Here is a 26,928-nt window from a genome sequence, read left to right as displayed (position 1 = left end):
CTGGCCTGGGAGATAGTGGGCTGGGAGGGGGGTCTGTTAGTATGCAGGGTGGCTGGGGGCTAGGCAGCCGACAACTTTCCTGTGAGCTGCTGTCAAGGGAGGGGCAGCCAGTACACAGGCTGGCTGGGGGCTAGAGGGTTGATGACCTGTCTGGAGGAAAGCGGGCTGGGAGGAGACTGTCAGTACATGGGACGGGCGGAGCCAGGCAACTGATAACAGCCTTGCAGGAAAGCCAGTATAGGGCAGGCCGGTCAGTGCAAAATGTGGGGTGGCTGGTCCGTAGGAACACTGGCCAGGAGAAAGGTTCAGTCAGTATGCAGGGTGGCCCAGTGCTGGAAGGCCGACAGCCTGACTGTAGGAAAGCAGGTTGGGAGTGTTTTGGTTAGTACGTGGGGTGATCGGGAGCTGGTGGCCAACATCTGTCGCAGAGGAAAGTGGGCTGGGGAGAGTCAGTCAGTAGCAGGCAGCCGGAGACCGGAAGGCCATCAACCAGCTCGTAGGAAAGTGGCTCAGTACGCGGGATGACTGGGAACTGGGTGGTCGAAGACCAGCCTGGAGGAAAGCAGGCCTGGGGAGGGTCAGTCAGTATGCAGGGCGGCAAGAGATCAGAAGGTTGACTACTGTTCTGCAGGAAGGCTAGCCAAGGACGGTCTGATCAGTACGTGATGCGGACTGGTGTCAGGTGTCTTATTTTTTATATAGCTATATTGGGTCTGTGTTCTATGCACTGTTTCTGATTTGATTGCACTGTCTTGCCTATGCTTGTTACTGTTATCTTTGTGATGAATGGAAGTCGGATTTGAGGTTTGTCCTCATCTCCCTGAAAACTGGTTGAATGGTGGAGTTTGGGGTTTGGCTTTGCTGCCCTTTCTCCTTTATATATTGTTTTTTTGTGTGTGAATTGTTGCTTTCTGTTTATTGTTAACTGTATTTTGTATTGTTTAATAAAATAAAAAAATATATAACCAGGAGATCTCTTTAGTTCAGGTGACTGACCTCGGGCTGGCTGGCTGGCTGGCCACAGTCAGTGCACTGTGTATGTGTGAGTAAAGGGTGACAGAATACCGGTCTGTGTGCAGTTATTTCAGTTAGATGATGAGTGCATGGGAATAATTTTTAATATAGTGTATGAGGGGTTATGGAGTAGGATACTGGGCATAGGACAAATGAAGTATATGAAGGGTTATTAGGGTGGGTCCAGGGCATGGGGAATTTGAGGGTTATCAGGGATATTTTTCCTTATATTTTTCATATAAATTTGGACAAAGTTCTAAATCCCTGAGGCAAGCCTTCAGCCAAGGCATCACTACTTACACTTTCTAATAAAATCTACAGCCTTGGTTGGAAAATCTGATGTTTGCACGGGTATTTTTAGAGGTCAGGTTTGTGAAACTGGGAATTGCCTTGACCTTGTGCACTTGATTTGCGGATGACAATCCAGGCTCCAATGATTGACTAAAAGAACTATGCCATTACAGTTTTGCACAGAAACCGTTTCCTACATATTAAGTAAAGCAAGCGTTGTACTTCTTAGTTTCCCTTTCCAAAGAAAAATTCACTTTTGTGTTAGAAAAATCTTGAAGGTTAACTTACTTTTTTGGGACCAAGCCACAAGGTATGCCACAGCCATCCAGTATTATAGTTTGTCTCCTCAGTGCTCCAGCTATTCTTCCTGTAATGAAATTTTACAGGGATCTTTCTGTTAACTTTGGATAAATAATCCTTCAACTTTCTTGAAAGACATCATGATTGTTTGTGTCAGCTTATGCATAGACTTAAGAATCCTCACTTTTAACTGCATGTCTAAGGTCTAGGCAATGAAAAACAGTCAAAAAGTCCTTGAAGAATATAGAGAAAGTCGGAAGGAGCTTAAGTGGGGAGTTAAAAGGATTAAAATGGGCTATGTACTATCCTTGGCCTGCAGAGTTAAGGAGAATCCCAAAGCATTTTATATATATATTAGAAACAAGAGGATAGCTAGGGAAAGAGTAAGCCCCACTCAAGGGTAAAGGAGGGAAATTGTGTATGAAGCCTAAGGAAATGGGTGAGATCCTTAATGAGTACTTTTACATCAGTATTCACCAAGGAGAGGGACATGAGGGATGTTGGGGTTAGGGAAAGGTGTATGAATACTCTTGGGCAGATTAGCATAATAAAGGAGGAAGTGTTGGATGTCTTGAAATGCATTATGTAGACAAGTCCCCAGAGCCAGATGGGATCTTTCCCAAGATACTGGGGGAAACAAAAGAGGAAGTAGCTGGGCCTTAACAAGATATTTTTGCATCCTCTTTGGCCTCAGGTGAGGTTCTAGAAGACTGAACAATGGCCAATGTTGTTCCTTCCTTTTAAGAAGGGTAATTACAGGCTGGTGAGCCTGATGTTGGGGAAGCTGTTGGAGAAGATACTGAGAGACAGAATTTATTCACATTTGAAGCGAATGGACTTGTTAGTGATAGACAGCAAGAGTTTGTGCTTGATTTGAGGTTTTTTTTGAGGAGGTGACAAGAATGATTGAGGGAAAGGCAGTTGATGTCTAAATGGATGTTAGTAAGACATTTGATAAGATGCATCATGGCAGATATATAAAAGGTAGAGTCTAATGGGATCTGGGATGTGCTGGCTAGATGGAAACAGAACTAGCGTAGTCATAGAAGATGGAGAGTAGCAGTGGAAGGATGCTTTTGGAATGGAGATCAGTAACTAGTGGTGTTCCACAGAGATCAATGCAGGAACCTTTTATAATATGATCTGGAGGTAAATGTAGGTGGTGTCATTAGTAAGTTTGTGGATGGCACCAAAATTGGCAGTTTTGCAGATAGTGAGGAAGATTGTCAAAGGATACAGAGGTAAATAGATGGATCGCGGATTTGGGCAGAGAAATGCCAACTGGAGTTTAAGCTGGACAAGTGCAAAGTGATGCATTTTGGAAGGTCACATTCAGGTGTGAATTATACAATATATGGCAGAACCTTCTGAGCATTGACATACAGAGGGATCTGGCATACAGGTCCAAAGATTCCTGAAAATGACAACACAGGTGGATAAAGTTGTCAAGAAGGTATGCAGCATGCTTGTCTTCATTTGACCGAGCCATTGAATGGAACTTGGCAAGTTATGTTACAGCTGTATAAAACCTCTAGTTAGGCCGAATTTAGAATGTTGTGTGCAGTTCATAATGTTGCCACACGTCCATAAGGATATTGATGCTTTGGAGAGGGGGCAGAGAAGGTTTACCAGGTTGTTGTTTGATCTGGAGGGTTTTAAGTTTGAGGAGAAATAGGATAAACTCGTAGAATCATAGATTCCCTATTGGGTGGGGAAGTAGGCTATTCAGTCCTTCAAATGTACATCAACCCCCTGAAGAGCATTCCCCCATTCGCCCCCACTCCACTCTGACTTTGTAACTAGCAGTTTGCTATTTAAATAGAGAGAGTGTGGAAGAATCTGGGTGTCCTGATACGAGAATTTCTAAAGTCAATTTTAAGTACAGCAAGTAATTAGGAATACTAATGGAACATTTATGCTCCATCCCCCTTGCAGTAAACAGCAATATAGGGATGTTTTACCTCTGTTTGAGTTATAGGGAAAGACTGAATAGACTGGAGCTTTTTTCCTAGAGTGTTGGAGGCTGAGGGATGACCTTACAGAACTTTATATAATCATGGAGGCATGGATATCGTGAATAGTCGAGGTCTTTTGTTTTCTAGGGTGGCGAGGTCACGTAGAGGGTGGTGTGTGTATGGAATGAGCTGCCAGAGGAAGTGGTGGAGGTGGGTACAATTACAGCATTTAAAAGGCATCTGGGTGGGTATATGAATAGGAAGGGTTTAGAGGTGTAGGGCTAGGTCAGTTTGGGATTTCTGGTAGGTGCAGACGAGTTGGACCAACAGCTCTTGCTGTGCTTTTTGACTGTGTAACCCTGCATTTCTCATGACTAATCCACCTAGATACTGTGGGAAATTTAACATGACCAATCCACCTAATCTGCACATCATTGGACTGCAGGAGGAAGCTGGAGCACCCAGAGGAAACCCACGCAGACATTGGAGAATGTTCAACCTTCACACACATTCGCCAAAGGGTGGAATCAAACCCAGATTTCTGGCCCTGTGAGGCAGCAGTGCTAACCACTGAGCCTACTGTGCTGTCTCTTACTCAGATTGTTTTGACCGGAAAGATGGATGCTGAGGAGTGACCTGGGGAGTTCTGCAAAATTAGGAGGGTCACAGTTAGGGTGGACAGTCAGAGGCTTTTTCCAATGTTGGAGTGGTCAAGTATAAGAGGGTACTGGATTAGTGGTGCTGGAAGAGCACAGCAGTTCAGGCAGCATCCAACGAGCAGCGAAATTGACGTTTCGGGCAAAAGCCCTTCATCAGGAATAAAGGCAGTGAGCCTGAAGCGTGGAGAGATAAGCTAGAGGAGGGTGGGGGTGGGGAGAGAGGGTACAGGTTCAAGGTGAGAGGGGGAAAGTTGAGAGAAGTGCAGAGAAAGATTTTTCCTGTGATGGGGGCCTGGAAAGCACTGCCAGTGGAATTGGTGGAAGCAGGCATATTAGTAACGTTAAAGGCATATCTTAATAGATACATGAACAGGAGGTGAACACAGGGATAGAAACCCCCGTATGGACAATAAGTAGCAAGTCTAAATAAGGGTGAGTAGGCTTGTTGGGCCGCAGCGCCTGTTTCTGTACTGTATTGTTCTTTGTTGTTCTTGCTTAGAGATTTAATGATCTGGAACACTCCCTGGTTCCTAATGGCTTTCTATTCTCCAACTCCTTTTCTACAGTTGCTGGTTTAAAAGCTGATACCCAGCACTTGGAGGATGCTTTCCATTTTCCCATATCTATCTCATTGCTTTCAAGCAAGCTGTGCTGACTTATTGTCCCATAAGGTTTTGTGAGAATTACAGTAGATTTAAAGCTTTGAGCTGGGAATATCTTCCAGCATCTTTCAAAACTGAGCTCTAGCCTTGTCTGGATTCTGTGCAGTAACCCATGAAGTTGATACTTGCTGTGATTAAATATTTGGTAGAGTTGCATTTTGTTCTTATTTACTTGCTTTCTTACTGTCTGTCTGCTTTGCTTTCACACACACAGACTCTGTGATATGCAGTCTACACAAGGTCAGTTTTTAAATGGCAGGAGGATTAGAACCTATAAAAGGAGACCCAAGCGAGGAAGCAAGGGGAGAAAGAGAAGACAGAAAGGGAACTAAGTTCTGGGCTGAAAATTCAAAGGCAAGAATCAAACCGGCCCATAAAAACAAACCTTAAGATATTGTGTCCTAATGTGCAGAGCATTCCCACTGAAGTGGATGAATTAGTCAGGCTAATAGATATATAGGGTATGATATAGATAGAGTCATAGAGATGTAAAGCATGGAAACTGACCTTTTGGTCCAACATGTCCTTGCCGCCCAGATAGCTGAACCTAATCTAGTCCCTTGTGCCAGCATTTGGCCCATATCCCTCTAAAGCCTTCCAATTCACATACTCATTCAGATGCCTTTCAGCTGTTGTAATTGTACCAGCCTCCACCACTTCCTCTGGCAGCTCATTCCATATGTGCACCACCCTCTGTGAAAAAGTTGCTCCTTAGGTCTCTTTTAAATTTTTCCCCTCTCTCTTTAAACCCTCCAGTTTTGGACTCCCCTACACTGGGGAAAAGATCTTGGCTATTCACCCTATTCATGCCCCTCATTTTACGATCTCCTACACCCCTCCACAGCCGCCACTCTGGGGAAAATAGCCCCAATCTATTCTGCCTTTGTCTATAGCTCAAACCTTCAACCATTGAAATATCATTGTAAATCTTTTCTGAGCCCTTTCAACTTTCACAACATCCTTCCTGTAGCAGGGAGATGAGAAGTGTACTCTGCATTCCAAAAATGGCCTAACTAATGTCCTATACAGCCACAAATGGCCACCCAACTCCTATAATCAATGCACTGACCAATAAAGGCAAGCGTACCAAATCCCGCCTTCATTATTCTGTTTACCTATGACTCCACTTTCAAGGAACTCTGAACCTGCACTCCAAGGTCTCTTTGTTCAGCAACACTCCCTAGGACCTTACCATTAAGTGTATAAGTCTGCTCTGATTTGCCTTTCCAAAATGCAGCACCTCACATTAATCTAAATTTAAACTCCATCTGCCGCTCCTCAGCACATGCCCATCTGATCGTTGTACTCTGCAGTAACCTTCACTGTCCACTACACCACCAATTTTAGTGTCATCTGCACATTTACTAACCATACCTCCTATATTCTCATCTAAATCAATTATACAAATGACAAAGAGTAGTGAACCTTGTGACACACTGCTGGTCACAGGCCTCCAGTCTGAAAAGCAATCCTCCACCATTTCTGTCTCCTACCTTCAAGCCAGTTCCATATCAGATGGCTAGTTCTCCCTGTATTCCATGTGATCTAACCTTACCAACCATTTTACTATGCAAAACCTTTGTGGAATGCATTTCTGAAATCCACATAGGTTATGTCCACTGCTCTGCCTTTATCAACTCTTTCTGTTATTTCTTTTGAAAACTCAGTCAAGTTAGTGAAACTTGATTTCCCACGCACAAAGCCAGGTTGACTATCCCGAATCAGTCTTTGCCTTTTCAAATACACGTAAATCTGTCGCTCAGGATCCTCTCCAACAAATCGCCCACCACTGATGTCAGGCTCATTGGTCTGTAGTTCCCTCCCATGTTAGCCAACCTCCAATTTTCCAACACCTCACCTGTAGCTATCAATGATACAAATAGCTTGACAGGGGGCCCAGCAATGACTTCTCTACCTTCCCACAGAATTCTAGGGTACACCTGATCAGGTCCTAGGTATTTATCCACCTCTATGCTTTTTAAGATGTCCAGCACCACCACCTCTGTAATATGGGCAATTTTCAAGTTAGTCATCGAGCTGAACAGCATGGAAGCAGACCCTTTGGACCCATGTCTCCATGCTGACCAGATTCCTGAATTAATCTAGTCCCATTTACCAGCATTTGGCCAATATCCCTCTTGTCTGTTCTATTTATTTTCCTTAGTCCTCCAGCTTCCATATCCTCCTTCACAGTAAACATTTGATGCAAAATACCCATTTAGTATCTCTTCCATCTCCTGTGGTTTCACACATAGGTGGCTTGCTGACCATCAAGGGGTCTATTCTCTCTCTAGTTACTCTTTTTTTTGTCCTTAATGTATTTGTAGAATCCCTTTGGATTCTTCTTAACCCTATTTGCTAAAGCTATCTCATGTCCCCTTTTTGCCCTCCTGATTTTCCTTTTAATTGTACTACTACTGCCTTTATACTGTAATAAGGATTCACTTGATACCTGCTGTAGATTATCTGACATATGCTTCCTTCTTTTTCTTGATCAAAACTACTTCACTAGTCATCCAACATTCCCTACACCTACCAGCCTTACCTACACCTACCAGCCTTACCCTTCACCCTAACAGTAAATGGAGACTTGGCTGCAGAGTGACCAGGGATGGTAACTAAAAATCCAAGGGTATTCAGTTTTTAGGAAGGAGCAACAAAAAGGAAAAAGGGTAACATTGCTGGTTAAAGGGTAAATTAATGCAATAGTGAAGAGTGTCAGTTCTGGTGAAGTGAAATCTGTATAATAGAGTTTAAAAACACCTAAGGGGTAGTAAACGATATGGATCCCCCAAATTGTAGTGGCAATGTTAAGAAAGATATTAGGAGATCCAAGATGGCGGCAACCCAGCAAGTCTGAGTTTGTAGATTAATGATGCTGTTTTTCCCCCCCTCCCTGGTCTACCCTTTTATTTCTTCTTATTTCCTTTATTGTTTAATATTGTCTCCCGGGGGGTAGGGAGGGGGGCTTATTTGTTCTTCAGTATGCGATTTCCTTTTTATTTATATAGGCCAGGCGGTATAGTTGATTTGTGTGGGGGAGGGCATTTGCTTTGTCCTACCTCATTTCTTTCTTAGAGCAGGGTTTTCTTTTTCTGTTATTATGCTTAGTTATTACCTGCTGAGATTGTAACTTTCTAGTTTTATAGCATATACTTGGTATTATCTTTACTAAATGTATCTAGGTGTTGGTGTGGGTGGGGGGGTGGGGAACTCACTTTCAACTTTAGTTTTATAGTACACTTGAATTTCTTTATTTTACTATGTGGTGCCTCGGTTGAAGGTGTGGCGCTGGTTGGGAGAGGATATGGGTTTACTGACAGGAAGTGATGCCCCCTGGGAGCAAGGGGGAAAATCTTTTTTAAATGTGTTTTATATTTTTCTTATTTAGAAATAGTTTTTTACTATGTTGACGTGAGTGCATTAAAGAATTTCTATTTTTGTGAACTTTCTATGGTCTATGCTCGGGGTGTTTTGGGTGGGGATGTTCGTCCCGGGGGGTCTTGGACTTGCCTAGATGATCATGGTTAGTCATTCGATTAAGTAGTGCACCTGGAATGTCAAAGGAAGTAATTCACCAATCAAAAGGAAGAAAATACTATCAAACCTCAGAAAAGAATGTTAGTTCAAAAAGTAAGGGAGTAGTCATTCTAATTTGGATGAACCTTCCTTTCAAAATCTTAAGTCAGATAAAGGATGAATCTGGACAGTATATACTGATCAAAGCCCTTATAAATGGAGAGGAGTATGAGATTTTGAATCTTTATTCTCCCCCGGCACACCCTTCCAAATTTATAATGGAAGCATTCTCCAAACTGATGGCTTTCGGGACTTGTTACACAATTATAGGAGGAGATTTTAATTGTATTATGGACCCGGAGGTAGACAGGATACCCAAGAAGACTGCGGGTATATCTCCTAGATCCAGACAATTGGCGGATTTGAATAAGGAGCTAGGATTAGTAGATGTGTGGAGGTGCCTTCACCTGCAAGGCAGGGAGTTTTCTTTTTATTCTAATCCACATAAGTGTCACGCTAAAATAAATGTTTTTTGCTCCGTCTACCTTTCTGAATTCCATACTATCCTGCAAAATAGGAAATATAATAATCTCTGATCATGCTGCAGTGTAATCAAGACTAGGGACAATGAAACGACTCCCCCCCCCCCCCCCCCCGACATTGGTGTAAGGATTCTTTCTTAATGAAGGATAGTAAATTTGTAAAATATTTTTCTCAAGAATTCAAAGCCTTTTTGGAAATTTACTCCGGTACGGCCAGTAACCCATCAGTGATGTGGGAGACCATAAAGGCCTATGCGCAAAGAGTGAAATATTATTTGCAAAGCAAAGATTATATGAATGTGGTGATAAGCCTGGTAGATACCTAGCATATCTTGCAAGGAAAAAAAGACCCCTCAAGCTATCATGTCCATTAGGGAAAATGCTGATACTTTAACTCATGATCATAAAAGGATCAACACAATCTTCAGAGAGTTTTACTCTGATTTGTATAAATTGCAGGATTGTGAAGACAGAGCTAAGAAAATTGTGTCCTTTTTTAAATGCCTGGCTTTCCGGACTTGACCCGGAACAGGTGTCGATTCTGAATGCTCCCCTGACAACCCAGGAATTATTTAATGCAATCAAGCAGCTTCAGAGCGGTAAAGCACCTGGCCCAGATAGATTCCAGGTTGAATTCTACAAAGAGTTTACAGGAGTACTGGCTGATCCAGTCCCTATACACCTCCATCCCCCATCACAAAGGCCTCAAAGCACTCTGCTTCTTCCTTTCCTGCCGACCCAACCAGTACCCTTCCACTGACACCCTCCTTCGACTGACTGAACTGGTCCTCACTCTGAACAACTTCTCTTTCCAATCCTCCCACTTCCTCCAAACCAAAGGAGTAGCCATGGGCACCTGCATGGGCCCCAGCTATGCCTGCCTCTTTGTCGGATATGTGGAACAGTTCAGCTTCCGCAGCTACACTGGCACCACCCACCCCCACCTTTTCGTCCGCGACATCGATGACTGTATTGGTGCTACCTCATGCTCCCACGAGGAGGTTGAACAGTTAATCCACTTTACTAACACCTTCCACGCTGACCTCAAATTTACCTGGACCGTCTCAGACTCCTCCCTCCCCTTCCTAGACTTCTCAATTTCTATCTCGGACAACCGACTCAACACAGACGTTTATTATAAACCAACTGACTCCCACTGCTACCTACATTACACCTCTTCCCACCCTGCCCCCTGTAAAAATGCCATCCCATATTCCCAATTCCTTCGCCTCCGCCGCATCTGCTCCCAGGAGGACCAATTCCAATACCGAACAACCCAGATGGTCTCCTCCTTCAAAGACTGCAATTTCCCCTCAGACGTGGTTGACGATGCTATCCACCACATCTCCTCCACTTCCCACTCCTCTGCCCTTGAACCCTGCCCCTCCAATCGCCACCAGGACAGAACCCCACTGGTCCTCACCTACCATCCCACCAACCTCCAGATACATCGTATCATCCTTTGTCATTTCCGCCACCTCCAAACAGACCCCACCATCAAGGATATATTTCCCTTCCCTCCCCTATCAGCGTTCCAGAAAGACCACTCCCTCCGTGACTCCCTCGTCAGGTCCACACCCCCCACCAACCCAACATCCACTCCTGGCACCTTCCCCTGCAACCGCAAAAAATGCAAAACTTGCGCCCACACCTCCCCCCTCACTTCCTTCTGAGGGCCCATGGGATCCTTCCATATCTGTCACAAATTCACCTGCACCTCCACACACATCATTTACTGCATCCGCTGCACCCAATGTGGCCTCCTATACATTAGGGAGACAGGCCGCCTACTTGCGAAACGTTTCAGAGAACACCTCTGGGACACCCGCACCAACGAATCCAACCGGCCCGTGGCTGAACACTTTAACTCCCCCTCCCACTCCTCCAAGGACATGCAGGTCCTTTGGCCTCCTCCATCGTCAGACCATGGCAACACGACGCATGGAGGATGAGCGCCTCATCTTCTGCCTAGGAACCCTCCAACCACTAGGGATGGATGCAGATTTTTCCAGCTTCCTCATTTCCCCCCCCCCCCCCCCCCCCCCCACCTTTTCTCAGTCCCAACCCTCGGACTCAGCACAGCCTTCTTGACCTGCAATCTTCTTCCCAACCTCTCCACCCCCAACCCCTCTCCAGCCTATCATCCTCACCTTAGCCTCCTTCCACCTATCGCATGCCAACGCCCCTCCCCTAAGTCCCTCCTCCCTACCTTTTATCTTAGCCTGCTTGGCACACCCTCCTCATTCCTGAAGAAGGGCTTATGCCCGAAACGTCGATTCTCCTGCTCCTTTGATGCTGCCTGACCTGCTGCGCTTTTCCAGCAACACATTTTTCAGCTCTGATCTGCAGCATCTGCAGTCCTCACTTTCTACTTATAGACATGTATAATTACTCATATGGTGAGGGCTGCCTTCCCTCCTCATTGAGAGAGATGTCTATTTCTCTCATTCTGAAAAAAGGAAAGGCCCTAGAAGATTGCGCATCATACAGACCAATATCTTTGTTAAATGTAGATTTTAAAATTCTTTGGGGTTGGAGAGGGTGTTACCACACATCATAAAAGAGGACCAGGTGGGGTTTACCAAGGGTCGTAGATCATCTACTAACATTACAAGGGTTTTGAATGTGATTCAAGTCTGTCATCAGGAAAGATTACCGGGAATAGTGGTCTCGTTGGATGCGGAGAAGGCATTTGACTGGGTTGACACACTGGAAAAGTTCGGTGTCGGAAAGATATTCACTAAATGGGTCTCAATATTGTATAATGACCCCAAAGCAGCTCGGACAGCTTTAGTGTGGATAGGGGCTGCCGTCAGGGTTGTCCTCTCTCACCGTTGTTATTCACGCTAATAATTGAGCCACTAGCGGAAGCTCTACAGGCTGATTCGAATATAATGGCTCCAAGGGTTGGTACGGGTAAACATAAAATTACCCTTTATGCAGTTGATGTTCTCCTTTTTCTTAGTAATCCTTTAATGTCCATTAAATTTATTTTGTGTGTCCTCAGGTTACAAAATTAATTTCACAAAATTGGAGGCCGTGCCGATGGGCGGTCTCGCTAGTATGTCCCACTAATCGGCCGGATCTTGCTTTCCCTTTTAGTCTCTGGAGCGTTTTTTATATTTAGGTATTTTTATCACCTCTCTATTTGGCCAGTTGTATAAAATCAATTTTGTACATCTATTGGAGAGGATAAGGCAGGACCTTCAACGTTGGGGGGATCTTCCAATATCTTGGTTAGGCGGAATAGATCTAATTAAAATGAATATCTTGCCCCATTTCCTGTATCCTATGAGTATGCTCCCTGTGATGCTACCGAGGCCAGCCTTGCGCAAACTATATGGTTGGCTTGGTTCTTTCATTTGGAATCATAGACGGCCCCTTATTAAGTTAATGAAGCTGCAGCTTCCACAAGCAAGGGGAGGGCTGGATTTTCCAGACTTTAGGAATTATCAGCTGAGTTCTCTATTAAGCTACATAGCTGATTGATTGCGGGTCACATGAGACACAATCTGGATGGACAGCGGGGCCTCTCAAGCAAAGTGTCCCCTGATTAATCTCCTATTTTTAGATAAAATGAAAGTCATTATGGACCATTGTAAAAATCCTGTTGGATTAAACACAATTAAAGCCTGGAAGATAATGCGGCAGAACAAGGCCAACTCACAAAAACCTCCCCTTATACTCCTATAGTGGGAGCATGGGGTTTTCAACCAGGGCTCACAGACGCCGTATTTAAATCCTGGAGGTCCAGGGGTATTCCTTGCTTAAGGGATCTGTTCGATGGGGAGGTTATTGTGTCTTTTGAACAGCTACACCAGAAATTTGGACTACCTAATGGAGACCTCTTTCGGTACTTCCAAATTCGCGATTACATACAAAAGAAGACTACGTTATTAGATTGCTCTTATAAATCAGATAGGGAACGAAGAGTGTTGTGGCCAATGTGTTTACCCTCGGCCAGCACTCTCTATCATTCATTACGTAACAAAGTATCAGAAAACATGGAAAGATTGTTTAACACATGGAATCAAGAATTGGGGTTGGAAATCTCTTCAGAAATGTGGGACGACATCTGGGAAAATGCCAGAAAGATTTCTATCTGTAATAGAACCCAAGCTATTCAATTAAAGATATTCCATAGGACTCATATAGCACCGGAACAATTGGCAAAATTTAGGGCAGGAGCATTATCAATGTGTCCTAAATGTAAAATAGAGGTCAGCGCACTCACACACTGCTTATGGACATGTCACAAGATCCGCAAGTACTGGGTCAGAGTAGCAAATGCTCTGACAGAAATCTTGGGAGCAGAAATTTAGGTGGATCCAGTATCTCTTCTGGGCTTTTCGAGCCTGCCTTCCCTGGATGTGCACGGAGGAAATCATTTTCCATTCTCTCCTTTTGAGCAAGGAAAAATATCTTAGTAATCTGGGTAGCTGAGGGCCCTCTGGGACTTTCGAATTGGTATAGGTTGGTCATGGAATGACCATGGAATCATTGCCTGAAATGTCGATTTCGAAGCTACTTGGATGCTGCCTGAACTGCTGTGCTCTTCCAGCACCACTAATCCAGAATCTGGTTTCCAGCATCTGCAGTCATTGTTTTTACCTCATGGAATGTATTCCCCTTGACTTCCTTACAAATATGGTGCACCAAAAAACTGAATTATTTTATAAAATATGGCAACCCTTTCTGAACTATATAGATACAGATATTTCTGCCATTTTGTCAAGGGCTTTTATCTAGTTGTGGTAGCAGTTCTGGCTGGTCCAGGGACCCCGGGGGGGAGAGGAATCCCGTACGAATACTGGTTTTATTATGACTTGATGTTAATTCGTTCTGAGCATGTACCTCATAAAAGGAATAAAAAAAAACATAATAATTAAATTGAGTAATGTAAGATATTTTTATTATGCATTCTGGTTAGTTGTAGGTTAGATTAGTAGTTAGTTGAGTTTTTTTTATCTTTTCTCTTTGTTTGCTATGTTTTGGCTATTATTTATTTAATATTTAATTGTATATTGATGTTTATATTTGTGTGTATTATTTTGAAAGTCTGTAATAATATGTTATAAAAGCGTTTCTTTCTCTTCAATAAAAATATCTCTCAAAAAAAAGATATTAAGCAGAAAGTTAGAGCAATTTAGGTACAAATGTAATTAAACTGGACAAATCAAATCAGTAACAACACATGTGGAGAGAAAGATACGGAGAGTGTCATGGAAGATTTTCCGGATCAATAAATTGTGGAATAGACCACCTGAGATTGGGTACTGTCTAATGAGAAGGAAATAATTGGCATTCTGGCAGTGCAAAACCAATGGGAAAGAGTGACCATAATATGATAGATTTCTTCACTGAGATGGAGAATGATGTCGTTGATTCTGAATCTGGACCTGGATGTTTCTCTCCAGCAGAATTGTAACACGCCTGGCTGAGGGCTGCACCACTCCGCCGTTCCACTTCATCACCTCGCTCATTCGGTGTGCTAACAAGAAATGTTTTCCTTTCAGGCATCACGACCCACAAGATGCAACAATTCAGGGATAGCCATGGCCTTTTGGAAATTCCTCCATCTCCTTCCCTCCGACTCCATCCCCTCCCCAACCCCACCTCCTGTTGGGTATTCACCATCCCTCCTAACCTTCTGCTCTCTGATTGTTGTACTCAACAAAGTTCTCCGCTTTATCCCTCTGCATACCCAGCTTAATAAATTTTGGGCACAACATGACGAGTTCCTCTTCTGTCGTCTTCGCCTCCATGCCCATTTTTGGACAAGATTTCTCTTTCCATCCCACAGACCCCCTTGCCCAGCTCCAACACTCTCCCTCCACCTGGACTACTCCCTCTAGCCTTTTGCATGCACTTGATCTGTTCATTGAGAACTGTAAATGTGACATTGGTCTCCTCAGTTTCTCTGCCCCCGATCACCCAATCCAACCTATCTCCATTCGAACTGACTGCACTTTGTGCGTAGGTCCACCAGTGACTTTGTTATTAAGCCTGCTGATAAGGGTGGTACTCTGGCATACTGACCTCAACATTGTAGAGGCTGATTGCCTGCTCTCAGATATCTCTCCTATCGTCCCCTAGACCATGACCCCACCAAGGCACATGAGGCAATTGAATCAACTACAGTCACTGACCTCATTTCATCTGGTGATTTTCCATTGCCTCATCCCTACTGCCTCCAAGCTGATAGACCCCCAATCCGGCACAGCTCTCTTCTACCTCCTTCTGAAAATCCACAAACAGGACTGTCCGGGCAGACCCAATGCTTTTGCCCCACAGAACTCCTCTCCTTCTACCTTGAGTCAGTCTTTTCTCCCCTGGTCAATTCCCTGCCCATGTGCAACCATGATTCCACTGATGCTTTGTCAGTTTCAAACTTCCTAGTTTGCAGACTCCAGCTGCTTCCTCTTTACCATGGATGTGCAATCTCTTTACACATCCATCCCCTAACAGGATGGTCTCTGGGCTTTCCGCTTTTTCCTGGAGCAAATCCTTGAACTGATTCCACCACGCTCTGCTCAGCTGAGCTTGACCTTACCCACAACATTTGTTTTAACTCCTCCTATTGTCTTCAGGTCAGAGGGATGGCAATGGGCACTTGCATGGGCACAATTATGCCTGTCTCTTTGTGGGATACATTAAATATTCCTTGTTCCAGTCCTATTCTGGCCTCCACTCAACTCTTTCTCCAATATATCGATGATCAGTTCATCAGCTTCACTTCCAATTTCCACCCCACCCTCAATTTCACCTAGTCTAACTCTGACTCCTCTCTTCCCTTTCTTGACATTTCTATTTCCATTTCTGGGGATAAACTGACCACTATAAACCCACCAACTCCCACAGCAATACATCATCACACCTTTCTTCCAGTTCCTCTGTTTTTCTCGCATATGTTCTGATGAGGTCAGCTTTAACAAGGGCACCTCTGAACTGTCAACTTTCTTCTTCAACCAAGGAATCCCCAACACCATTGTCAACAGGGCCTTCAACTAGGTCTGATCCATATCCCGCACTCCCCCCACCCCCAACCCCTTCTGCAACAGCAATAGGGTTCCCTTTGTCCTTACCTACCATCCCACCAGCCTCTACATCCAGAAGATCATCAGCTGCCATTTCTACTACCTCCATGAGATGCCACCACCAGACACACATTCCCCTCCCTTCCACAGAGACTGTTCTCTGTGGGACATGTTGGTCCACTCATCCTTTACTCCCATGGCACCTTCCCCTGCAATTGCCAAAAGTGTAACACCTCCCCAATTACCGCCTCCTCAGTATCCAAGAGCTAAACATATCTTCCAGGTGAAGCAGGATTTTACCTGCACTTCTCACAATCTAGTCTACTGCATTCACTGCTCACCTCTACATTGGGGAAATAATGCATAGACTGGGTGACTGCTTCGCAGAACAGCTATATTCTGCCCACAAAAAAGACCCTGAACTTCCAATTGCTTGCCACTTCAGTATACTACTCTGTTCCTTGGTCAACATCTCTGTCTCAGGCTTGCTGCAGTGGTTGAGTGAAGCTCTATCCAAGCTGGGAAAACAACTCATTTTCTGCCTGGGGATCCTGCAGCCCTCTGGACTCAATGTAGAGTTCAATAATTTAGAGCCTGAACTCCCCCGTGTCCTAACCCCCAACCACACACACCAGGCCTTGTTATCACATTTCTGATGAAGGGCTTTTGTTTGAAATGTTGATTTTCCTGCCCCTCAGATGCTGCCTGACCTGCTGTGCTTTTCCAGAACCACTCTAATCTTATTATCACACAGTCTGCCATTATGCACTACCTATTGTTAGCCACTAATAGCCTCCATTAACAGCTATTCATCCTCCTAACTGGATCGTTATCAACTCCTTTATCTGTCTAACTGTTCTTCTATCTGTTTGGGCTGTATCTCTCCCTTTTTTCTCCTTACCCAATCTCCCCACCCTATCTTCTGTATATAAACTGACATTTTCCTAGTTGCCATCAGTTCTGAGGAAGGGTCACCATTCCTGATGCACCATTCACAGATGCTGCCAGACCTGCTGAGCTTTTCCAGCAGTTTCTATTTTTGTTTGTAGGGTTCTGAATCTAACTAAAGTAAGATATGATGGTATGAAGTGCAAATTCTCCCTGATAAATTGGGGAACATTGCACAGAAGAATGACAAGTAATAAGTGATGGGAAACATTTAAAGAGTGCATGGATGAACTGGAGCACTTGTTCACTCCTCACAAAACAAATTGCTGGAAAAACTCAGCAGGTCTGGCAGAATCTGGAGAGAGAAATCAGGCTTAACATTTCGGGTCCAGTGACCATTCAGAATTGATGGTAGCTAGGAGAAAGTTATTTTTTTAATGCAGAAGACAGAGTGGGAGAAGAGGGTAATGAAAAAATGATAGGTGGAGATAGACAGAGAGGAACAGTTGGACAGAGAAAGAAGTGAATAACGATCAGCCTGGGAGAATGAATAGCTGATAACAGGGACTATTAGTGACCAATAGTGGGTTGTGTATAAAGCAGACCATGTGATAACAAGGCTTGGTGTGTTGGGGTTGGGTAAGGACATTTTTGAACTCTATTGAGTACAGAAGACTGTAGAATTCCTAGGTGGAAGATAAGGTGCTGTTCTTTCAGCCTGTCTTTAGATTCACTGGAGCACTGTAGCAAGCCTGAGACAGTTATGTTGACCAGGGAACAAGGTGGTGTTTTGAAGTGGTAGGCAATTGGAAGCTCTCTTTTTTTTTTGCAGACAGAAAGCAGGTGTTCTGTGAAGCTTTTTCTTCCAATGTAGAGGAGACCACAATGTGAGCAGCGAATACAGTAAACTAGATTTAGTTTACAGTATTGTGTGTTTGGGCTCTTAGATACTCAGGGGAGAAGAAGTAAATGGGCAGGTGTGGTCAGTTTGGATGAGTTGGACGAATGGTCTGTTTCCATGCTGTACATCTCCTAAATGGAAATTAATTATGTTACCTTTTGATTCTGTGACCCATAGGAATAGTTTGTTTTTTACGGATATAGTCATTCTTTCTCCAGATCTCCTGGTTCCACTGAGATCTAAGTTTTTGGGTGGCACGGTGGCACAGTGGTTAGCATTGCTGCCTCACAGCGCCTGAGACCCGGGTTCAATTCCCACCTCAGACTGAGTGGAGTTTGCACGTTCTCCCCCTGTCTGCGTGGGTTTCCTCCGGGTGCTCCGGTTTCCTCCCACAGTCCAAAGATGTGCAGGTCAGGTGAATTGGCCATGCTAAATTGCCCGTAGTGTTAGGTAAGGGGTATGGGTGGTTTGCGCTTCAGCGGGTCAGTGTGGACTTGTTGGGCTGAAGGTCCTGTTTCCACACTAATGTAATGTAATCTAATCTAATTTTACTGCCAGTTGTGACTGTTTAAGGTATGCATAGATCAATACCTGACTTTGATTTGCTTATCATTGGGATTGTTCATCAGTTTTTATTTTTCTTGCTTTCTCTCTTGCAAGGAGTAGGGTTTATCAGACTGATATTTGAAGAGATACTGGATCAGTTAGGCTATACTCAATGAGGCTTAGAAGATAGTAATCTAACATTCTAAGACTGCATTAAACACAAAGGGTTTGTGTGCAGGTGCAGCAATTACTAATTAAGATGCAAATGGAATTTTGGCCTATGTTGCTAAGGAGAGAGTTTAAAATGGAGAATTCTTGTTACAACTCTACAGGATGTTGGTGAGGTGGCAGCTGGCCACCTCACCAAAAAAATGAAATACAGGCATTGGAGTCAGTTCAAAAGAATTTGAGGCTGATTCCTGAGATGAAGTGTTAATTTATTAAGAATACCTAAATAGGTTAGGCCTTTATTCATTGTTTACAAGAATGTGTCATGATCTTAGTATTGAAAGATGCAAGATTCAGAAGGGTACTTTATAAGATAGATGTTGAGAAGATGTTTCCATTGGTAGGGATTCTTGAACAACGGAATAGATACAGAATAAGGGGACTGAGATAAACCCTAGAACTGAGATACAAAGGAATTTCTTCCCCCAGAGGGCAGTGATTTTCTGGAATTCTCTACGCCAAAGAGTTTGCAAAGGCTAGGTTACTGAAAATATTTAAGACCATAAGACATAGGAGTGGAAGTAAGGCCATTCGGCCCATCGAGTCCACTCCGCCATTCAATCATGGCTGATGGGTATTTCAACTCCACTTACCCGCATTCTCCCCGTAGCCCTTAATTCCTCGAGACAACAAGAATCTATCAATCTCTGCCTTGAAAACATTTAGCGTCCCGGCCTCCAATGCACTCTGCGGCAATGAATTCCACAGGCCCACCACTCTCTGGCTGAAGAAATGTCTCCGCATTTCTGTTCTGAATTGACCCCCCACTAATTTTAAGGCTGTGTCCACGGGTTCTAGTCTCCTCGCCTAAGGGAAACAATTTCCTAGCGTCCACCCTTTCCAAGCCATGTATTATCTTGTACGTCTCTATTAAGTCTCCCCTTAATCTTCTAAACTCCAATGAATACAATCCCAGGATCCTCAGCCATTCCTCATATGTTAGACCAACCATTCCAGGGATCATCCGTGTGAATCTCCGCTGGACACGTTCCAGTGCCAGTATGTCCTTCCTGAGGTGTGGGGACCAAAACTGGACACAGTACTCCAAATGGGGCCTAACCAGAGCTTTATAAAGTCTCAGGAGCACAACGGTGCTTTTATGTTCCAACCCTCTTGAGATAAGTGACAACATTGCATTCGCTTTCTTAATCACGGACTCAACCTGCATGTTGATCTTTAGAGAATCCTCGACGAGCACTCCCAGATCCCTTTGTACTTTGGCTTTATGAATTTTCTCACCGTTTAGAAAGTAGTCTATACTTTTATTCTTTTTGCCAAAGTGCAAGACCTCGCATTTGTTCACGTTGAATTCCATCAGCCATTTCCTGGACCACTCTCCCAAACAGTCTAGATCCTTCTGTAGCCTCCCCACTTCCTCAGTACTACCTGCCTGTCCACCTAACTTCGTATCATCTGCAAACTTTGCTAGAATGCCCCCAGTCCCTTCATCCAGATCATTAATATATAATGTGAACAGCTGTGGCCCCAACACTGAACCCTGCGGGATACCGCTCATTACCGGCTGCCATTCCGAAAAAGAACCTTTTATCCCAACTCTCTGCCTTCTGTCAGACAGCCAATCCTCAATCCATCCCAGTAGCTCTCCTCGAACACCATGGGCCCTCACCTTGCTCAGCAGCCTCCTGTGTGGCAACTTCTCAAAGGCCTTTTGGAAGTCTAGATAGACCACATCCACTGGGTTTCCCTGGTCTAACCTACTTGTCACCTCTTCAAAGAATTCCAACAGGTTTGTCAGGCATGACCTCCCCTTACTAAATCCATGTTGACTTCTTCTAATCAGACTCTGCTCTTCTAAGAATTTAGAAACCTCATCCTTAATGATGGATTCTAGAATTTTACCAACAACCGAGGTTAGGCTAATTGGCCTATAATTTTCCATCTTTTGTCTTGATCCCTTCTTGAACAAGGGGGTTACAACAGCGATCTTCCAATCATCCGGGACTTTCCCTGACTCCAGTGACTCTTGAAAGATCTCAAACAATGGCTCCGCTATTTCCTCAGCCACCTCTCTCAGAACTCTAGGATGTATCCCATCGGGGACAGGAGATTTATCAATTTTAAGACTTTTTAGCTTTTCTAGCACTATCTCTTTTGTAATGGCAACCATACTCAACTCAGCCCCCTGACTCCCTTTAATTGTTGGGATATTACTCCTGTCTTCCACTGTGAAAACTGACGCAAAGTACTTGTTAAAGAGGCAGTAGGTAGATTATTGAAATATCAAAGAGTTGAGGTCTGTGAGGAGCTGGCACAAAAGACGAGTTGAGACCTAGGGTACATCAGCTATGATGTTATAGAATGACAAGGCTGTGGGGCTAATTGGTGTATAGAGGAATTTCGATTATCTGGCATTCAATTATCCGAATATCTGATTACCTGGTGAGATCGCCAGGTCCAGATGCTCAGCTAAATTGTTATCTGGCATTCGATTATCCGGAATTCGATGAACTGAATGAAATACTCCCCACCCATGTCCTTCAGATAATCAAGGTTCCTCTGTACTCCTGCTCCTTTTTCTTAACATCTGTCAAAGAACTGTCAAAGTTAAGCCCTCACTGCTGCTCTTCCTCTGAAGTCCAGTAAGCCTTCAAGTATTTAATGTGTTCTTCATTTGAAAGTTGTCATAGAATCTGCCTCTATGGCCCTTTCAGTCATTGCACATGACAATTGGATGAGCAACCAAAGTTATTCTCCTCATTTCCTCACCAGCTCTTTGATTTGTCTTGAATCAGTTCATGTCCCTGCTCCCACTGAAAATCATTCTGAAGCAGAGAGACATTATGTCAACAGCGTAATATTCAGCACAAAACTGGGATTCTTGTAGTTGTGTAGCAAACTGTGATATATAATACATATTTAGGTTATTGTGACAATATTACATTTACCAGCACAACTATGAACAACTTAACAAATTAAAAAAAACCTTTGTTGTTTCTGATTTCCCTACCCCTTTAAGGTGTAACCCCTAATGAGAGGCCCCCATTATGGACACGAACTTGGTCTACATGAACAGCACAGATAGTCCTCTGCTGTATTAGCAGTTTTAATTCATTAATTAATGGAATGTAGGTGTCATTCGCTGGAGTAGCATTTATTATCCATCCCTAATTTTTTGCCTTTAGTTTCAGTTAGACATTTTTTGGATGGATTTAGTCTGAGATAAGTGGTGCTGGAAGAGCACAGCAGTTCAGTCAGCATCCAAGTAGCTTTGAAATCAACGTTTCGGGCAAAAGCCCTTCATCAGGGCTTTTGCCCGAAACGTCGATTTTGAAGCTACTTGGATGCTGCCTGAACTGCTGTGCTCTTCCAGCACCACTAATCCAGAATCTGGTTTCCAGCATCTGCAGTCATTATTTTTACCTCCTTAGTGAGATAAGGCTGCCCAGGTTAATCATTGAGATATGCTGAGCCCTATGCACAGTAACAACGAGGACACTGAGGCAGGGATTAATCAAGAATACTCAGCATGATTTTAAGGGGAGGTCATGTCTGACCAAATTGACTGAATTTTTCAGAAGTAACCAGGTGTATTGATGAGGGAGCTGCATTCCACATATTCTACTTGGATTTCAGCAAGGTTTTTAGATTAGATTAGATTACCTACAGTGTGGAAACAGGCACTTCGGCCCAACAAGTCCACACCGACCCTCCGAAGAGTAACCCACCTTGACTAATGCACCTAACAACTATGGACAATTTAGCATGACCAATTCACTTGACCTGCACATCTTTGGAATGTGGGAGGAAACTGGAAAAGCTGGAGGAAGCCCACGCAGACACGGGGAGAATGTGCAAACTCCACACAGACTGTTGCCCAAGGCTGGAATTGAACCTTGGAGTTGTGAGGCAGCAGTGCTAACCACTGAGCCACCATGTTGCTCCACATGGGAGACTGATCATGAAGATAAGATTGCATGGCATCCAGGGAAATTTGGCTGATTGGATAGAGAGTTAGCTAAGTAGCAGGAAGCAGAAAGTGATGTTTAAGGATTTTTCCACTCAGGTTCTGGAGTGATCAGTGTTGAGGCCCATGCTGTCTGTGGTTTATATAAACGATTTAGAACTGAATGTAGGAGGGTTGATTTTTAAGTTCATGAATAATATCAGAATTAATAGGGTGGTAAGTAGCCTTATGAAGATGTAAGGGGTACTGTCTCTTTAAGAGAGTTAACAGCTAGCAGAACTACCAAGTGTTCTGAACAAGGTATAACCTAACCTTTTGGTCCAGCAGCTAGGGTAGCTGGTAGCCTGGAAAAAAAAACAAATTCTAATTAGGCCAGTCAGTTTAAATTATACCCCCCCGAAAAAAAACAAACTCCAGTCAAGTTTGAATTTAGTATATTGACATTCTTAAAAGCCAATGACACAATCTGATGCACTGGGGGTTTAAGACTAGGAAAAATTGAACAGTTGAAAGAGAACTGCCAAAAGACCAATGGATGTAAGCTGCTAGTCAGAACCCTCTGAGAGGTACCTGTCTAGAGAAGGAATTTGTACCGAGGAAAAACATCAACACAGACCTGGAGAGCAACTCTACAGTGGAAGGTGTAATGAAAAGATTCGACTGCTGGCAGTTTTTTTTTTAATTTGAATTTTGCGGTAAATCTTAATCGGGGGTTTTATTGGACTAATATTATAGAAGGGTAAGTAAAAGTTAGGTTAGAGGAAGGAGTTGTAAATAGTTATTAGTTAATTATTCTCTATTATTTTAAGAAATAAAGTTCTTAATTTTTACTTTAAATAGTTCTTGGCTTCTCGAATTTTCACAGATTACCGCACGGGATAAATCTTTGTGTTGCTGGTTTGAATTAAGCAGAGGGTTTTACCCCATGTCATAACAGTAGTGAGGAGGATGGCCTTGGATTACAGGTGGATATTGATGGGCTGATCAGGTGGGCTAATCGGTGATAAATGGAATTCAATCCAGATAATTGTGAGATGATGCACTTGAGCAAGATAAATAAGGCATGATGAATGGAAGAACCCTGAGAAACATTAGGATTAGAGGAAACTTCTTGAGCATGTCCACTGGTTCCTTAAGGTTATAGGGCGGATAGATAAAGTGGTTAAGGCATAAAGTGATTAAGAAGGTATAGAGGATGCATGCCCTTATTGTCTGAGGCATAGAGTTTAAGAACAAGGAGGTAATGCTGGAATGTTAGTTAGGCCACAGTTTAGAATATTGTGTGCTGAAGTGTATGAAGTGATTCAGATTGTGATGCCTGAATTCTGACTGTTGCCTGCCCAGTGTTGTATGGAGAGCTGACCATTGGCAAATTAAATAGAGGGCTCCACACAACTGTTTCAAGAACTTTCTGGAGGAGTCCCTCTGTGTGCCATATTGATCATAACTAATGGGAAACGCAGGCCTTATTTCTTGATTTCTGGCAATGCTACATAAGGAGTGCTACTGACATATTTGACCCTGAGTGAGGACCCAGCATGAAAGAGAAAGAGAAGGATAGATTCAGTTGCCTCGAACAGAGATTAGACTTCACCTACCCTCACTGTCGGAATATCTGCAGGTCATTGATGACATTGACTACCCACCAGTGGTGCTGGAACCAACGAGTGCAACCTTCTTAAGATCTTTGTCCATGAAGAAATGCCAGTTTAAAAGAAAAATTAAGGGACTGTAATAATTATATATAATTTTGAATGTTTAAATAAGGTTTTTAACATGAGCTTTTGCTGTATAGTTTCTTTGCAGGATATTAACATGAGGAAAGCTTTCAAGAGTTCTACAATACAAGATCAACAGGTTGTTTCAAAGAGTTCAACTCCAAACCCAGTGTTGGAAATGTATATGCAGAGTGATAAACCACCTCCATTGGACATCCTTTCAGCATACAGGTATGAATGTGGCTTGTAAGCCATAGCACTTTGCTTTTCTGAATTTTTGGTATGATAGGACTTCTGCCTCTGGATCTCTTACTACAGCTCCAGTAGCCCCCGTAATTTTTATAAAAATAGCTACTGAAAATCTGAAACCAACACAGAGAATGCTAGAGAAACTCTGCAGGTCTTGCAGTATCTATGGAGAGAGAAACAGAATTGATGTTTGAGTCTGGTGTGTTTCTTCCGAACTTGATAATTTCTAGTTTGACATGAATAATCAAAAGCCTTTCATAGCATTCCATTTGTTGGAAGCTTCAGTGGTTCTAGTAGAAATGTAATACATTTTTAAACATTTAATAAGTAATTTGGTGGGACTCAACTGGAAAGCATAAACTCATCTTTGGTTGTCAAGCCCCAGTTAGGTATGGGAGAAGAACTGAAATTGAAGATTTCAGTAATGATTTCTAAAATGGGTCAAATGAGTTGTAGGAGTAAAACTAAAAGGGAAATGCACTATTTGTCCAGTAATGCTCATAATCTAAACATTAACCTATAACATAATTTCTACAGTCTTTTTAACTTTGAAGGGTTATGCACAAAACTCTACTCTCCCTTCAAGTTGAGCATCTGTGGCATTTCTGTTTTGATTTTGCATTGGTTATCTAAGTTCCATTCACCATTACGATCATAAGCAGTAGAAATTTGATACAGTTTTATAAGTCTGATGTAAACCACTAAGTTCACAGGTTAGATTTACGTGAGGAATGCCAGTCAGATCATCCTAATTCATACATATAGAAAGTATTGAGTTTTGTAGCATCTGCCTTTTCAAATGATTTCAAGGCTATTTCTATACTCCCTGATTTTATCTCCATATAAACTGCCTCTTGTGTTTTACTGATGAGAGTCTGGCAAAGTACCAGAGTGTTATACAGTTTAGGAATGATTTCCCCTAATTTGAGCTGTCTGTTTTTAGCACCTGGTGACTGGTGTACAAGGACACCCAGGTCTTGTTGCACCTCTACCTTTTCCAACTTATCACCATTCAGATGATAATTGCTTTTCTGTTTTTCTACCAAAAGTATTTGCCACTAATTTGGTATTTGTTGATTACTATTTTGCAGTACGGTGGCACAGTGGTTAGCACTGCTGCCTCACAGCGCCTGAGACCCAGGTTCAATTCCCGCCTCAGGCGACTGACTGTGTGGAGTTTGCACATTCTCCCCGTGTCTGCGTGGGTTTCCTCCGGGTGCTCCGGTTTCCTCCCACAGTCCAAAAGATGTGCAGGCCAGGTGAATTGGCCATGCTAAATTGCCCATAGTGTTAGGTAAGGGGTAAATGTAGATGTAGGGGTATGGGTGGGTTACGCTTCGGCGGGGCAGTGTGGAATTGTTGGGCCGAAGGGCCTGTTTCCACACTGTAAGTAATCTAATCTAATCTAATATTAAGATCAATACATTTCATTTATCCTTAGCTTGCAGATAATTCAACATAATATGATGATTATGTCACTTTCCTCCTGTGTGTAATAATTTACACTTGTTCATCAATTTTATCTGCTGCAGATTTCTCTCTCATTTTGTCTATCCCAATTTGTAGATTTTTGCTCAGTTTTTCAGGTTCAACTATCCCACCCCATGTGTGATTACTATGTGCAAATTTGACTTATTGCAATAAGCTTCTGAATCTAAATTATTTCATGTAAAATAAAATAAAAAACAAATTCTTCCATGGATCTATCGAAACTCAATTCTGTAGTACCACCCAACATCATTTTGCCATCCTTCCCGACTACTATTTTAAAATTTTATTTTGCATCTCCAAAGCTTAAAACCTAATTAACAGCCTTTTTATGTGAAGCTCTGTAAATAGTATATTGGAAACCTATTATAGACCGTACGATTTTTTTCATGCCCATTCATAATGTCACTTCCTCAAAAAACCAAATATTTTGCTCGGCACCATCTACATCATCTTAACAAGCGTACTGGCTACTTTATCTAAATTTTAAAAGGAAAGTATTTCTTTTATCCTCAAGTCTGCCCTTGTATTCTGGCACAAATCCAACATCAAAACTTTTAGTCATGGATCCCTGAGTTCAGACAATTGAACTGTAAATATAAAGAAATGCCAAACTGGCTTTTTGTCAATATGTATGTTGTGCAGCACATTGAGGTTTTCAGGGAACTGATTTACTTTTGTATGTTTTGTAGTTTAGTGGTTTATTTTGCATGCTTTCTCAAACATAAATAAAAGCAGATATTGAATTGATTCATCACACAAACATCAACATGAATTAATATAAATCATCTTTATTTCTGGAAAAACAACAAAAATTACTATATATTGTTTTAGTGGAAAGTGAAACAGAATTGAAATTCTGTGAATTGTCTACTGCATGCATTGGTCAACATCAATGCACAAATATCCATTACAATGATTTCGACCCTGTTTACTGTGGGCTCAGCTGTTAGCTTATTGAAAGCATCGCTTATGTAAAAATGAGTCTTGCTGCGTTCAGCCTTTT

At 42.9% G+C, this 26,928-nt stretch overlaps 1 protein-coding gene across 4 annotated transcripts in view; it reads left to right on the top strand.

Moving 5' to 3' along the window:
- The window catches only part of LOC140481325 (actin-binding protein WASF3-like), a 113,032-nt gene that overhangs the window by 60,128 nt on the left and 25,976 nt on the right, over nucleotides 1-26,928 (top strand). For all 4 annotated transcript variants that reach the window (XM_072577312.1, XM_072577313.1, XM_072577311.1 and 1 more), the window contains one exon: nucleotides 24,263-24,416. In XM_072577312.1, coding sequence (XP_072433413.1) covers nucleotides 24,263-24,416 — 154 coding nt within the window. The remainder of the gene's footprint in view (nucleotides 1-24,262; nucleotides 24,417-26,928) is intronic.

The sequence above is a fragment of the Chiloscyllium punctatum genome, chromosome 9 (genome assembly GCF_047496795.1).
Source record: "Chiloscyllium punctatum isolate Juve2018m chromosome 9, sChiPun1.3, whole genome shotgun sequence".
NCBI lineage: Eukaryota > Metazoa > Chordata > Chondrichthyes > Orectolobiformes > Hemiscylliidae > Chiloscyllium > Chiloscyllium punctatum.
This window is presented reverse-complemented; position numbering and strand designations above follow the sequence as displayed.